At 41.1% G+C, this 16,986-nt stretch overlaps 2 protein-coding genes across 2 annotated transcripts in view; one reads left to right on the forward strand and one right to left on the reverse strand.

The window, feature by feature from the left end:
• Positions 1-1,811: 1,811 nt before the first annotated feature.
• Positions 1,812-7,184, reverse strand: morn4 (MORN repeat containing 4). The gene is made up of 5 exons (XM_061228834.1): positions 7,046-7,184; positions 6,040-6,118; positions 4,203-4,317; positions 3,978-4,087; positions 1,812-2,927 (listed from the first exon to the last, which is right to left on the reverse strand). Exons 2-5 carry the CDS (start codon positions 6,104-6,106, stop codon positions 2,779-2,781), a joined length of 441 nt encoding a protein of 146 aa, XP_061084818.1. The 5' UTR covers positions 6,107-6,118; positions 7,046-7,184; the 3' UTR covers positions 1,812-2,778.
• A 2,935-nt stretch (positions 7,185-10,119) lies between these two features.
• The window catches only part of wu:fc17b08 (microtubule-associated protein futsch), a 34,254-nt gene continuing 27,387 nt past the window's right edge, over positions 10,120-16,986 (forward strand). The window contains exons 1-2 of the mRNA XM_061227432.1: positions 10,120-10,238; positions 16,282-16,347. Coding sequence (XP_061083416.1) covers positions 10,142-10,238; positions 16,282-16,347 — 163 coding nt within the window. The 5' untranslated portion in view covers positions 10,120-10,141. The remainder of the gene's footprint in view (positions 10,239-16,281; positions 16,348-16,986) is intronic.

Consider the following 16,986-nt stretch of genomic DNA (forward strand, 5'->3'; position numbering starts at 1 on the left):
CAGGAAGGTCGTGTTGGAGCGTGAGTGAGCCATTCAGGTCAAATCAGCTCAAATATACTGAAATCTGTCAACAGATTCCCACAGAAAACTGTATCTGTTCCCACACATAAATGCATCCCGTGTTATTATGAAATTCAAGAATTCAAGGATGGGCACCATTTATAAAGCACATTTTTGAAATTGTATAGATACATTGTAGTGTATTTTTGCCCATCCCTGCCGCGATGTGATTTTACTGAGACCAAAGTTGTTTTATTGCACATAAAACCGATAGTTGTCGCCGTACCTCGACCAGCAAGTGCATGTCCTCACCTTCCTGCATCTCCTTCTGAGACACTGGGGGGTTGAGACCTGACAACTGACCCAGGGCCTGCCCATAGACCACCGCTGTCTCCCCTCTGCCTTCCTGCTCTGTTCCCAAGGCCAACACACTGCCACCTGGAGGACTGAGAGCCAGTACTGTCTCCTCTCTACTCTCCGGAGACGGGTTCTATATCAAATACATGTATCTGAAATATGGTATTTGCATATATGCATTTAATGAGTAATATGGCTTTGTTCCCCTCTTTTTATGAATGGTTTATGCCTTGTACACTGTGAGAGAGGATCTTTTCTGAATGCAGCTATCGCTCTCCATCCAAAAGGACTGAAATCAGAATGTAATCCACCTGCAAAGTAACCTTATGCCTCTACCATATTAATTTTTTACGTTTATTTGTGTTAGAGATTTTCTTATTTTTTTCCATCCATTCTGAGCACAGAATCAGTGTGTTTAGGACTGGTCGGCTAAACTGCATGGTGGACCACAAGTCTGCACCCCCCCCAGCCCTCCAGGAACTGGAGTACCTTCATCAGAGAGATTTTTAACACCCCAGCCTTGAAGTCCCGAAATAATATCAGCCACATTTCCCTTTTCCCATATACACACCCCAGCAGAGTGGGAGGCCATTTTGTGACTCTATGGCTGAAAGAAAGACAACAAAGGAACAAAGCCCTACTGTAATGCACTACAGTTGTGCGTGTTTGTGCGCACATGCACATGCGTTCAAACGTTTCAGTGTGTGTATTATACACTTAAGTCTTGATCTTGTGGTCTCGGTCTTGAGACCTTTTGAGACCACGTGAATCTCAACCCTCAAAGTCTTGGTCTGGTCACGGTCTTGTAGCAAAACCGTGGTCACAGACGAGACCTCTCTCTGCAGCATGCCCAAGATGGCAATCACTCCATTCTGCCACTAGCCTGCGCCATAACATTGCTGCTTTTGCAGAATTCACAAGTTTCTTTTGTTGCATATTGGAGCCGCCTACCCCATGGCTGCCTGAAATGGTGATAAAAGAAGAAACAGCCAACTGAACTGTTCACCAAATGGCACCCCCAAAGTAATTCAGAGAATATCTGTCTACCATCTGAAAATTTTGCTGAATACAATCATGAATCACCCATGAATATCTGCATGATAGCTAGATTACCATAACTAGCGAGGTAGCTAAATAGCAATTGTGCCAAAACCAAAATTGAAGCAAGCTAAAGAGGGAAGCTATATTCAAAATATTTTTACTATGCAAGTTGTAGCTCTTTTTGTTCTTAGCAGTCTTACGAATGGTGTCTTAAAACTTAAAACTGCTAACTTGAAACTTGAAAATTACACATTATCCTCCTGCTGAAAATTCCATCTTAAACCCGTCTAAGCTGGTTAAGTTGGCTTAAGGTGTATTTTCAACACTTTTAGCTGGTCAACCAGCTATTCACCAGCTGACCAGCTGTCCAGACAAGAAATGAAGGGCAACTTGCAAAGTTTCTAAGACGTATGTAGTTCAGCGAGCTCCAAGGTACAAAACCTCTTTCACAATGTTGACAAACTTGTAATATTACTTGTTAAGCTTGTTATTTAGCTGGGTTTCACTGTTCGATAGCCCAACTACAACATAAATGTGATTTGTCAGTGCAGGTTAACATTCAATTTCACTGTTCTCGTAAGTGTTCTCAAAAGACAGTTTCATTGCCAAACATCTGCATAACATTGTCCAGCTCCATTTGTTCAGTTTTCCTACTTGGGAAAGGCTAGTGTATGATGTTTTTCAGCACACATGAATTCAACCTCAGCTTCAGCACAATGTTTTAGATTAGCAAAATATAAACTAGCTAGCTAAATTAGCGCAGCAAATAATAATGTCTGGTGTTGAATGTGGTAGCCAGCCTTATTTAACCAAGTCTGGTTTCAACAGAAATAACATTACGATCTTGAAAGCCCAATTTCAAAATTACATTAGTCTTTGACAGGTAAGTGTTCATTTTCTACCACTGCAAACAGGGTCAACCTATTGTTTGTTCTCCAAGTATTTAATGTAAAATAAAAAGATAATACGAGGTTTATATTCCATGGTCAAGACCTGGCAAGCCTGGTCTTGTTCAGGATCTAGGTTTCAAGAGGTCTGGTCTTCGTCTGGTCTTGGGTCTTGAGGGGTCTGGTCTTCACTCCCAGCTCTGGTGTGTGTGTTTGTGTGTGCAGAAGAGCAGTGCGCAGTGCAAGACAGTCCCAGAGGGAATACAGTACAGCCTGTAATGAAACCAAGGCAGCGCTGATTTCTTAGCACAAAAAGTTAACGTTACTCACTGAGAGGCAGACAGAAGGGGCGTGGAGGAGAGCACCAGCCCAACGCGGTTGGGACAGGGGTGGGGAGTGGGGTGTATGAGAAGGGGAGAGGTGAGGGGGAGGGGTGCTACCCTGTCATCCATCCCTGAGTGCCCCCCTGGCCGTGAGCAGCGCCCCCTGGTGGTCATACGGAGAGGGCGCGGGCGGCGGCGCAGGAGGCCTGCGCCCTCTGCACCACGGCCTGGCACTTCTCCCGCCTCAGCAGCTTGTTGTTCTCGAACACGCCCTCATTCCGGGGAACGCCGTGCGCCCCGTCCGGGAACGTCAGCAAGCCTGGAGCAGACCCCACACCGAGCATTAAGAGGCGAACCCCCCCCCCCAGCTCACCCAAAAAGACCACATCCCACCCCAGGCTAACCCAAAAAGACCACATCCCACCCCAGGCTAACCCAAAAAGACCACATCCCACCCCAGGCTAACCCAAAAAGACCACATCCCACGCTAACCCAAAAAGACCACATCCCACCCCAGGCTAACCCAAAAAGACCACATCCCACCCCAGGCTAACCCAAAAAGACCACATCCCACCCCACGCTAACCCAAAAAGACCACATCCCACCCCAGGCTAACCCAAAAAGACCACATCCCACCGCACACTAACCCAAAATGTCCCTGGAGGTAAGTCTGTGTTACACATCATGTTACTGCTGTGAGGGTTGAACACTGGCACTATCGACTCAAACCCATTTCATATCATGTGACTTTCCAGACCAAAATTTCACAGAAGGCATTTTGATACTTCAACTTGCCGCAATTATGTTTCTTACTATGAGAAGATTGGGTAAAACGACACATTTTAGACTATTATTGTGGTAAAATAAAATAAAAATTCCAAATATAAAAGTACATTGAGTGCCAAGGCATAGAAATGACATTCACAAGATGTGCCTTCATACTGGACAAACAGACCTCATTTGTACCAATTGGGGTAAGGCCTTATTTTATAGCCCATTATGGAGCTGATCAGGATAAAGCAGGGTTGCTAGCTGTAGACAAGTTAAGCTACTGGTCAAATCAGAACTTAGCTATCTGGTTGCGTAATGTTATCAAATAAATGACCCTTCAATGCTATGAAGACTCATATTTGATAATTGCAGTTGTTGGCTGTATTTATTTTTACTGCAGTGGTCATTAAAACAGCTCTGTTTTATGCCATACTGCAACACCTAAAACCAGTTCTTGAATTCTGCCACTTTATAGACTCAATATGATTTTTTCCAATGTAGGAGGCATAGTCTTATGTTGACGAGACAGCAAAGTGATCCAGTGAATTTCACATTTATTTCTGAAAGCCACATATTCAAATAAAAACTAGCGTCTCACCGTATCCTTCCACGCGACCGCTTTTGAACTCCCCTTCAAACTTCATCCCGTCAAATCGGCTAAAGACACCCACGCCCTGGAACTTCCCCTGCACAAACTCGCCCTCGTACCTGTGACACGGGAACATGAGGGCATTTATATTTTAATATCTTTATTTCTCCAGAAAAGTCTCTATTTTTAGGCGTTTTCTCCAGAAGGAAAGGCGAGCGCGTCTCCAGCCCTTACCTGGAGCCGTCCAGAAACACCAGAACCCCACAGCCGTTGAACAGCCCGTTTTCAAACTGCCCGGTGTAGCACGTTCCGTCAGAGAACTTCAGCTGCCCCAGACCGTGCCTCCGACCTGAAACAGGTACACAAGCTCAGCAAAGAACAGAACCTGGAGGCGTTCCCTTAGTGTGGAAAATGAGAGAGATTGATATGCATTACATGGTTTCTGTTACAATGCAATCTTATGTTAAGATGTACATCTTTCTCCGACACAGAATGCAGTCAGTGCCGAGCGCCTGGATTTCCTCTAGCCCAAGGTGAGCCATTCTGAAGGCGGGCATATGCAAATGAGCGTATTGCTGTGATGTCACAATTTTGCAGAAAGGTTCAGTGTTTTTATGGCACCTTTATAATCCACAAAGAAAATGTAATTTTCCACAATATGGGACCTTTAAAAAAGCCGAATTTAATTAAACTAAAACTTGAAACTTTTTTGATTTTAAGAATAATCTTTGTGCATGACCATAATTTTGATGAGAGTATTACTCAAATAAAATAAAATAAAAATAATAATTGTATTAGAGTAACATTAGTTTTCCTGTATGCTTGAGCATAAAATATATCTTATCTGAGTTGTTGTTTCATCAAGGGTGCTAATAATTGTGTAAAGAAAAGTTCAAAGAAATAATTTACAAGAGAAAGCTCTTGTGATGTTGGCTGGTAAAGAAGCTTTTCCTCATTTAAATTTTTTCAAAAAAGGTTTTAAGTATAGGGGTTAACTGCTTTAAGAATGAATGGAATGCATTTGGCTGCTTTTAATGTGGGCCGTTATAGGACCTTAGCCCCCAGCACTTTCAGGTCCTAATGATTTAAAAACTGCACAGATATTGTGGTTCAATGTGTACAATTACCCTTACAAGCAAACGCACTGGTTTTGTTTGCTGTGTCTTCTAATGTAATGCATTCCGCTCATTCTGGTAAGGTCATTTTGTTCAAATAAAAACATGGGTTACCCCCCCCCCTTCCCACTTCTGGTGTTTGTACAAGGCAGATTATCCATAAACACAGAAACCAATTCAGGCTAAATAAAGATTATCGCCAAAGGTTGTTTTGGAACTCACTCAAGAACTCAACACAAAAATAGCTGTTCCTAAAGTTTACCTCATGCTTCGATTACCTAAAAGCTAGATAGCATCAAGCCCTGTGTCATGCCTGGTCTTGAAAACCCCCAGAGTTTCTGTCTCCACAAGATGACCTGGCAAGCTGTTTCACAGTGACCACGCTCTGTGTGGAAAATACTTCCTAATGTTTGTGTGGAATTTATCCTTTTTCTCATTTCCATTTATGACCCCTTGTTGTGCTTACAGATCTCAATCTGAAGAATCTTCTACAGTTCACTTTGAGGCTTTCAAATTCATGAAAGGGATTAACAATCAAATCACTACTGTTCCCATAGTTTTGGAGGGCACTCGAAGTACCTGTCTTTGAGAAAACTGCTCAGCTGCTATTAGTATTAAGGCTAACCAATGATTAATATTTAACTGGATATTGCAAACACTGTTTTATGGCAATGGTCTTTGTACAGTACGGCACATGCTTTGCTTCAAAAGATTAAATATTAAATATATTTACTTTTACTAAATATTTGCGTTGCCTCGTTATTAAGAATTTGTATGTCTTTACATTTGTATCACTGCAATTTTAGTTGTACCATATGTATAGCATTCGTTTGACTTTGTGGGCCAGAACATGCGGTGCATTTTCTGTAGCTTATTAAAATATGAGACGCATAGGCCCATCTGGTCGGCTCGACCTGGACACTGTGAAAAGCGCTGTATGTAAATGTACCATTCACCTTCCTTCCATTCACCGTGGTACTCTTCACCACTGGAGTATGTGAAGGATCCTCTTGTCAGAGTCATGTCTCCGCCGTCCTACACACACACACACATACACACACACACACATTACAAACAGTGTAAGTGACACCTTTTACAGAAGAGGCACCCCCAACAGTAGCTCTGGTCATGTGAGACCAACAGGGAAATAACATTGGAGATGGGACCACCTGAGTGCACAGCAGCCAGGAAACCCATCATGTGACATCCAGATACGTAAACCGCGTCCGCATAAGCTACTGTATGCATTTCACTATGTGTGCAGCACACTGTACATCGCTTTCCAATGACACAGCATGGGCTTTCCCATCATAGTGTGTTGCTGGTGTCAGATGTGTAGATATGACTCAACATGGTGACACACAGTTTAAATGACATCAACAAGGGCATTACGGCTTTCAATGGAAGGATCTGCTTGATGGAAATCAATGGAGCTGAGCTTGAAAAGACAAAAATAATTTGTCTGCAGCAGGACCTCAATGTGCTTGCCAGCTAATGAAGAGTACAACTAGCTGCTACAACACGGTCACAATTGATGCCTTCAATGTATATTGTTGGTTGTGATTTTTTAAAATCTAAATAGAATGCACAGTGACCAGAATAGTTGGTTATGGAGTCAGTAATGTGTTCCACAGAATGTCCATTGTACAGTATTTCATTACAGCAGCATGGTCATATTGAATAAAATATGAGTCTAGGTGTACAGCTATCTTTTCTACCCCATCGACATTTCCATTGTGTCATAATGCTAAAGGATGTGTGGGATGACAATAATCGAAAGCGTATTCGATGCATAAGTATGCTACATTTTCCCCGTAATGTTGCCACAGTAACGCTATAAAGTCTATCCCTTTATTGTCGCCCGGCGTATCATCCCTAATGGAGCCAATTTGAACATAGCAATACGGTGGAATGCGTCTGGTCTTAGTCGCTTCGTTGATATGAAATAAGCGGACCGTTTACCTGTTTGATATGTTGGCGGTCTCAGAAGCATGAATATCCTCCCGTTTCACATTTACAGTACAAGCGGTGTAGAGAAAAGAACTGTCTTACTGAAAACCTCTTTAAGATAATTAGCTTCCGGTAAACCACCTCTCCTCTGTCGTCGAAACTGCTTCACTACCACTTTAAAATCGTGCTTTTTTACTGAATGGCTGTCCTTGCTGTTTATTTAATCTGCGTTCTGATTGGCTGCGCTTATCCTGTGTCTTAACCGTGGTAGACATCTTTCTTAGGGGCAACACTCTGCAGAGGTCGAACTGAAAGAGTTATATTTTGTACAAAACTACACTCACTGAGCACTTTATTAGGTAGACCTGTACACCAGATTGTTAATGCAAATATTTAATCAGCCAATCTTGTTTCAGTAACTAAATGCATAAAAGCATGCATGCATGCATGCATGGTCAAGAGGTTCAGCTGTTTTTCAGACCAAATGTCAGAATGGGGAAGAAATGTGATCTAAGTGACTTTGATCGTGGAATGATTGTTGGTGCCAGAAAGGGTCTGAGTATATCAGAAACTGCTGATCTCCTGGGATCACACACAGCAGCCTCTAGAGTTTGCAGAGAATTGTGCAAAAAAAACAAAAAACATCCAGTGAGCAGCAGTTCTGTGGGCATGCGTTGTTAATGAGAGAGGTCAGAGGAGAAGGGCCAGGCTGGTCAACGCTGACAGGAAGGTGACAGTAATGCAAATAACCACACATTACAGTGGTATGCAGAAGAGCATCTCTGAACAAACAATGCATCAAACCTCTAAGTGGATAGGCTACAGCAGCAAAAGACCAATAAGTCTAAAAAATAGGTCTAATAAATACCTAATAAAGTGCTCACTGACGGTTTATACATTTATATAAGTTTTTTGTAACTTTGTGACGTTAAATCTATATTATTTATTATGCTTTATCTCTTAATTTCTTGGCTATATATTTGCTCTTTGCTGTTGATGTATTCCATTTCTGCTGAAACCATTTTACAATCTGTAAGTTGACTTCTTGATAGGCACCCTAAGATTTTTCATATCTTCTTTATATTCTCATATACTGTACATGTAGGTGCAGTAAATTCTGACTGATTAATTGGGGCCAAACTCATACAACATTCTTCAATAACGATACATGAAACAAGAAGGAAATACGTTTCTGGATTTGATTTCAGAGGGAAATCTATTATTCTGTGCTATTAATGACAGGGCAAATTCATAAATGTGTTGTATACCTAAACGTTTTTATTAAAATAATGGATGACTGTGTGTGTATATATGTAAGTTGAAGTGCATTTTGGAAAGTACTTCAGAGTACTTTCAGAAATTATGCAAGACACTTTGAATTGTATATGACAGGAGATGAATCTGAAACTGAAACTTCTGTGTTGAAGAAAGTACTATTTAGTGAAAATGCAAACCAACAGGGCTTGTTGATGATTTATCAATTGTTTGTCATTTGAAATAGTAATCGGTGTGCGTATTGCATGTGCATTAATAATTTGCGTGTGTAATAATGTGTTTGGGGTTCATTGTATTTTGAGAGAGAGGGAGAAAAAAAAAAAAGAAGTCATACATTTTAGGACAAGAAGCCCTCTCAGAAAGGCATCTTGCTCCAAAAATAGATGTTTAAATGTTTGGTTTTTCTAGTGGATACAGCCATAATAACACAAATGTATGCCAGTATATAGATAAGTCACTATCTAGCCAGCATTAGCACTGTGTAGCCATCCTTTGGTAACACATATTACAGGATATGGGCCATAAACAACATCATAAACTTTTAAACATTACATAGCTTGTCACACTAAACTAAATTATTATATTCTGCGGCAGTCCCAATCAGGACCTGGTTTGTCATAAAGAAATATCAAATGTCAGAGAGCAATTTGGATTGAGTTGAACGGTTAAAGGCGGACGGAAGATGTGAGATTTTGTATTTATACTGTTTGGTTTTCAACTTTAATTCTGTGGTTTTTGGAACAGAGTTTGGATTATAGATGATTGGACTTTAAAAATATGGGGAGATTTGTAAAGAAGGAAATCAGAGAGGTGAAGGCAGTGATGGTATCCAGGGGAGGCATCGTGATCATCAGACAATTAAATGGAACAGTAAGACATTAAAAATGACAACATTTGGAATGTCAGACCGTAGTCTGTTTCCCAGCGAGGCGACAGTAATGGAGGTCCTCTTTATGTGAAGGCTGAGTTTTCTTTGGAGGTGGGGGGAGCTTGTGGGGCAAGGCGGCTGAAAAGCCACAGGGAAAGGAAGGAGCAGGAAAATAGGTCAGTGTACTTGAATTTGCCGGGAGCTACCTGGCAGGGTGTTTTTAGATTTTGTCAGCTATAGGGTGAGGGCATTTGAAAGGGTTCGACTAAGTTGTTATTAGTGTCAAGATTATGGCCAGGTGGCAGCAGTGTGCAGGAGAGAGATGCACACGTGTAGGAGGTGTGGGGGAAAATGGGTGTACAGAAGAAGAGAGTAAGCTATCAAAAGATCAGGCTGTATGTTTACATTGTGGGGGGTAATCATGAAGCGGGGTGTAAAGCGATGTGAGAAAAGGATTTTGGCATTCCTTGCAATAGTAATAAACTGTGCTAGTGAGATCAAAAAAAAAAAAGTCAGAGAGAATCAAGGTGGGGATGGTGGTACACGCAGGAAGAGAGATGTGGGGTATTTCTGACTTGAAGCGGGATGAGATGCACAGAATTTTGAAGAATGGGGAGTCAAGTAAAATTGTGTTGGCTAAGAAGGGTTTAGGGTTAGACAAAGAATTAGACAAAGTATTATATGATATTCAATAGGTGGTGGGAATTCACCAACATTGGTTGTCAACCCCAATTAAAACCAAATTCGTGCCCAACACAGGACTGAGTCCGATTAATCCCAGCCACCGTCATGGGGCGAACCCCACTGTTTGGGAGAGATGACCATGGGGAACTGCAGAAGGAAGACCCCTCTCTGTAGCTGGTATGCAGACCACGGGCGTTCATCAAACAAACAAAATGGCTAATGACGTATACGTTTTTTGACGCAGCCACAACGTGCGCGCCCGCGGGAGGGGCCGATAGAAAATGGCGAGTCTGTGCAGGAGGCAGCAATGCACGATCGAAAGGCGCGGCTTTCGGCAGGAACTTGATTCGTGGCGACATAAACTCATTCACTGTGTAGGTAAGCCATTTTCACGTTTTAAGTAGAACCTTCTACCGATTAAATGTGTGCAGGATTGAAGAAAATAGACTTTATTTATTCTGGGGTGCTGCGAAAAATGCTGCTTCCAACCGTCGGGAGCAGCACGGAGCGACTTTTTTTTTTTTTTTGTCTCGCGCGGCTGTTGATTTAGGCTAGTTGCCTCCCCCAGCTGTTGCATGAAAACACGCTATTCTAATATTTCATTTCCATATTGGCATCATTTGTATAAGCAAATGGTATGGGATATATATTGGGTAATATATCTTCCATACACTAAAAAGTGCCAATCTCTGTTTTATCAACCTTTGCCTTTAGTCCAGATTAAACAGAGGGCGTAACGCATGAACAGCATGAATCGTGCCTCCGCCAATGATAGTAGGTCATCCGCTGCTGGGCGCGCGCTTCTACTTATGATTGTATTTTCCGTGGGGGAGGGCGATGCGCGTTTCCTTCCACAATCGAATAAGCACTTTGGGGGCGCGCATTACTGCAATGGAGATTCGTGAAAATAATTCTGTCTAGCTATGGCAATGGGCTGTCTTAATTCAGACTGTATGTAAGGTGACAGTCAACCCAGATGTCAAGTGCATCTAGTTTCTGCCATCCCCTGTTTTATTTTCCCATTAAGCAAACTAGCTAACACATTTTGTTTGTTAGCTAGCTTGAGAGCTGCTAACCGGATACGTTTTCCAAATTAGCAAGCTACATTTTAAACGCGTGTGCAAATATTTTCTTCTTAACGCAGCAATGCTTTCTTATGTAGGAGCAGATTTTTGTCTCTAGAAATTGCATTTTCGCTGTTAAATCTCTAGTATAACGTTACATTTTGTGTTGAGCTGCGAGCTAGCATAAACCCGGAAGCTAGCTATTCAATCGCCCCAGCTTTTGGCGTAGTCTGACTTCTCTTAACACTTCAACAAAGAGCCCAATTCTCAAAGCAAGCAAATTTGTTTGTGCCAAAATGTGAACGTATAGCGTAATCGTGTCTGTCCACATGGTTACAAAGTTGCGCAATTATATGCTTCGTAAAACACGACTAGTGTTTATCATTTAGCTAACTAGAGTAAAATGAGTGACCTCGTGAAATTGTTTAATCTAAGTATTGTCAAAACGGTCTGGAGCCAGCCAGCGATTTTGAGATTGTGGTGGAAGTAAAAAATTCCGTTGTTTTCCCGAACACCCAACCAAGTATGTTTATACATTGTACATCGTTATTTTTTGTATTTTGATTTTATACATTTTTAGATAGGCGTTCAGAAAGTGCTATGCACACTGGTCCTCCTACTTATTGGACCGTATTTGTTGCTTTTGATGTCACCCAAAGTTGGATGTGTACTCCAAATGTAGTACGCCTTTGGATTGTTGATCTCTGCCTTTTCTCCCCATGTGAATCTCTTATTGCCGTCTGTCCGGTATTGCTGTCTTTATAGTAGCCTAAAAAAGTATATGAAATGGGCCACCGATAACAAGCATTTTTCAGGAGCTTTAGTGAAAGGTGTATTTAAAAGGGGGTGGTTGTATTCAGACATATTTGCCATTTCTCAAAGTATTTAGCTGGTTTACAATGGAAGTCAAATGCAATCGAAACACAAGTGGGCCTGATTCAGTACAACTGCAAAGGTATTTGTAAAGTTATTTGGGATGAAGTATGCTTGCCAATAGGTTAGGGTTTGGCCAAACCCTCGTTTTGGACCCTAAAAAGGTTAGACTGCATCTGATAGGCGGTTGCCGAGCTTTACATACAGAAAAACAACTAGACCCAAAAGAATACTGAAGTCTTTATGAAGTCAAATATCAGCACAAAACGTTTCTGGTTGCGTATTCTCTTGAATGCTGGAGAATACATTATTGTTGCTCTGACCCGAGGCTGCTGCAGTTGTGTGTTATATCCATCTTTGACCCACAAATAGCTTTTGTTCTCACACCATTCATGCTTGTTCAGCAGAATTAATAATACGCCTTCTGAATACAATATTTTTTTGTAAAATGTCATAAGTACAAGAGCATGGTTTTGTCTATTTTTTGGTGAAATGTACTACCCTCCTCCCCCAACATAATGAAATGCAGCCTACATGCTTTTCTTTCGACTGGTACTTTGACAAAAAAAAAAATTCAAACAATGGAAGCGTTTGGGGGGGTGCTGTTGAAATCTTACACCAGCACAATCGGTGGTCTATATGCCGGGGACAGTAAGCCAACAGCACGCGTTTGTCCTCGCTGTCTTAAAAACACCAGAAATCTTGAATGAACTTGAATGGACAGGGCTGAAGATGCAGTCTGAACAAGCTGAAAATGCTCTGAAAGACGTTGGTTTGACTTTAGAAAAACATAAAATAAACACGGACGGCGCGTCAGGATGATGGTATTTACACATGCATTTCTTGAATTCCATAATTCTTCATAAGTTGTTGAAATTGCAGGGAGCAGTGCAGTGCTTCATCACCCTGTGATCTGCCAAAGGCCTGTAACGTAACTTAATGTAGTGACGTAATTTACCTGTGAAAAGAACATGAACGTGAAACACAAACATTAGTTGCAATGAAGCTGCAAGAGTTGTGGTGGGAGTTGTTTTGAAGTTTCATGTTTTGCTGAAATTAATTATTCGTATTATGTGCTTGTATCATATTAATATCAGTTGTTGATGAATATTTTTATTTGATGTTTGTTGTTGTTTCCCTGGCCTGGGCATGGGGCGATATAGGTTTGGGGATGAGTGGTTACACAGTAAAGCATGCGGCACACGCTTGCATAAGATACCATAGCCACAGCCTTAGACTGTGCAACTGTCAGTCGTCAGAAGCTTCATCAGTTGTCACTTCTTGTGGCAGAAATCAGCCAGAGTACATTTTGTTCTGGGACCCTGGAAGTTTTTCTGTATTCAACACACCCTGTATGGCCTGGGTCTTTTGTGACTTTTAAACTTGGTTAATAAAATATTTTTTAAAAAAAACAGTAAATTGCATTGTATATTAAAATATAATTCGTAATTTCTTAATTCTGGCTGTTACTAATCTCTATTTCGACAATCAAGTATTCTATCTATTGATACTGGCAATTAATCCGGTTCATCAGTTAAAGAAAAATATTATGTTACTACAAATGTTAATATTATATATAACTATACGATCAAAAGAAAAAAAAAATAACTTCACATAACTACTACTTATTATGTTTTGCCATGAACTTAATGATTTGGCTACAACCTCTTGACACAAGAGACAGTCTACTTAAGAGACAACTCCCATTATCTCACAACCGATGGCTATATTCCAATAGTTATCATCGTGAATATAGTAGTGGAATGTATAGAAGCCATAAGAGTTATAGTTTGTTACACGAAACGACAGGTAACCGGATAGAATAGTGGTTGGCTATTCCCATTCTGCATGTAGACCCCCAGAAAGAATGAAGTACGGCTTGCCCGTAGACTGATGATGTTTTTCAGAGGCGTGTTTCTGATGTACTACACCTACAGTGCTTTGTCTGCTCTTTCAGCTGGCATAACTGCTGGAGATCAAACGGCTGGTATTGAGCAAAGTGTTGCCATGACTCTCGAACGCAACCCTTGTTTTACCGGGGGCCCAATTTAACATATCTCTGAGAGTGGCAAGGCTCAGATATGCCGCATAACAAAGAAAAACATGATGGTTTACTTTATCCTGAGATTAAAAGGAGTACTTTATGACACCAATTGGAGCGATCTACTGGGGCGGGAAACTGATTGTTTCGATATCACAGGGTGAATCTTTCAAAGAAAGTCAGTTTAGGTTTTCCTTTCACTTTTTACCTGGCCTGCTTCGGTTGTTGGCTAGCGGGCTAATGTAAAGAGCCAACCTCTCGGTATCCCTTTCCTCCGTGAATGCATGCTTTCACTTTAGCCTAGATGTCGCAGCGTTGATTTTGTGCTTTTGGGGAAGGAAAGCTGAGCTTTATAGTAGCGGCAAGCGACTAACTGAGTGTGAAATGTTTCCAGGCTTTAGAAATTCTTCACTTTTCCTCCGAGGCCCTCAGAGCTGTTTATTGGGGATCTCAAACTTGAATTGTGCAGGTGTTTAATTTAAGTCACTTGAATCTATTTTTGTCATTTTGATTGGTTAAAGAGTCAATGCACCCTGTTTCCAAGGTCTATTGATTGAAATGAAGCCGCATCAACTTGCAGACGCTGCAACCCTCTAGGACTGGAGTTTGACACCCTGAGTCCATACACTCACCGGCACACGATTTTCTCTAAATAACAGTCAACTTGAAATTGTGATACAAGCCTACTTGTATCCCACCCTGTTAACTTCTGCTTACAAGGCAGCTTGTCATTGCAGTTAGTTGTCAGGGACAAAGTGGAAGTCAAAATGGAGACAGCGTGAAATTGTTTGTTCCAGAGGAAGAGGCCAACTGAGCTAAATTGTTTGGTGGAAATAGTTGTGGCATAACAAATAAAATAAAATTTGTAGCATGGCAGCATGTCACAGCAGCTGAGCCGTTTGAAAAGTGTAAGGTGTGGTTGGACATGAAAGGGGTTGCAGAGAAGCGCATTGTGTGCACAGCACTGCGTAAGCTGCAAAGCACAATTCCTGCATTGCCCTGCCCAATAAGCACTTGTGACAGTCGGGATGTTTAAACATGAACTTTCAGATGAACTCCGAAAAGATAGAAACTTCTTGGGCCTAAATGTCTCAGCTACATGGGATGTGGTTTGTTTGGGTACTTTGATATTAACTGAAAGGAACTGAGTGTAACGGCTCCAAGACATTCATCTCCATTTCACAGAGTTGCCAATCGTCACAGTCTCCATAGTGTGCCTAGGCATGGCTCAGAGTTTGCATAAATGGTTTGATGTCAAGTTTGCATTTAAAAATCCCAAATCCGTGGGGGAAGTGGTATGTTTCGAGTTACCAGACTCCGACATGTATGAATCACTGATAGACTGAGACTTAGTCCAGCAATTTAAGGGCTATTAGATTTGGGTGCGTAACCACAGTAAGATGCATGTGTGGAGCATAGTTGTTGGACCATGATGAGAGTATTCGGTGAATATGATTTTCGAGATGTTAAGTTTCTTTTTCTGGAGCAGTTCTCCCTGTTAGCATTAGCATCCTGTATGCTCCTGGTGTGATTAAGGGCATCATGCAGTGTCAGTTAAATGAACTTATGGAGGTGTAGTTTCTTCTCCCCTTCTGGACAGGGTTCCACGCCGTGCTTAAGTGATCTGTGCTCTGGAAATAATGGGCAAAACTTCATGTGCACGTCATATGATAAAGCATGCACTTGAAGTGCGATTGCTGTGGAATTGGTCATAGTGAAATGGAGCTGAATTAGTGGTATGGCTCTGTGCTGGTCCTTCTCAGTACAGCAATGTATTTATTTGCTGTGGACAGTGGCCGCATTGTTTGTTTTGCATTTTCAAATGAAACTCAGGCATTATACACTTTTTTTGTGGGGTGCTGTATGTGGTTGCACTGCTTTTAAAGGCATAGTTTTAGTTTTCAGCTTGTTAATATTATTTCAGTTTTAGTGTTATGCTTTCAAATTGTGAATTTAAAGGATACATCTTTCGGTTTTTAAAATGTATTTAAATGTATTTATTTTAGACGTAGTATTTCCAGTTAATTGTGAAGTTATTTTCTCTGGTGTATATGGGGCATATTGTGATTTACGTCAAACAAGTCCAGTTTTTTGAAAAAAATAAAATAAAAAATAAAAATAATAATTCTGTTTAATTATACCTACCTACTTTGTTTTCACTTGTAAATAGGTTTAGATGAACTAGACTTGAGGTAAATCCAACCTACATCAGGCTATGCCCCAAAGATGAGGTAGTAAAGCTACTGATAAGTTCTTAAAAAGCCAAAAACCTTGACCAGGTGTGCAGAATACTCAGAACTGGGAAGTGTTTGAGTTGATATTCCATTCCTTCTTTCATTCTGACCACTCTTTAAAGCCTTGAAGACTAAGCCTGCAGTGTGAACTTCAGGATCCCTTGTTGCTGAGTAATTTCTTTTTCTTCCATTTCCCTCTTTTTTTACAGGTTTTGAAAGTATTTTGCAAGGATTGTTTGGGAGAGGACTAGTAGACGATCTGACCTTATTCAAAGGTAGGTGAAGTGAAAGTGTGATATGATTCGGGGGCAAGTTTTCTCCAGTCAAGAATTCAAGCAATTTCTTTCAGATTTCAGATTTGATACTTGAGTTTGGAGACTTGTTCACTGTGTCAATTCATTGAAAATTGTTCCCTCTGATATCTACACGGTGCACCATGTGTTGTGCAATGCCCGCTGAACATGAATTTGGCTGTAATTTGTCCATTGCTACTTGTACCATAATAAACCCGAGTATCAATATACAGATTGAACCAATTTGTTTTTTCCTTGATGTTGAGTGCACTCGATTGCTTCTGCAGTTGATATTTTCCTCCAGCCAGAGTTCTCCTTTGTGCTTTATTTAGGTTTTTGGCCCTGTGCCGTACCCGTCGGCTTGGAAACCACTTCAAATCAGCTGCCTTAAAATTCCTCGGCAGAAACTACTCTTGTCACAGATATATGCTAGTTGGAGAAATGGAGTCTGTTATGTATTGGCAACCTAACATACAAAACATGCGTCACACTGAAGAACCTATTTGATATTCAATCTCACCCTCAGGATAGTTCCATTGTGCAAGGTGTTCATGATCTAGCAGCGGGTTTCTGTTTTAACAAATAAAACAATTGCCTTTCTGCATGGGGTTTGCATTTGCA

This window comes from Conger conger, chromosome 18 (assembly GCF_963514075.1).
Source record: "Conger conger chromosome 18, fConCon1.1, whole genome shotgun sequence".
NCBI lineage: Eukaryota > Metazoa > Chordata > Actinopteri > Anguilliformes > Congridae > Conger > Conger conger.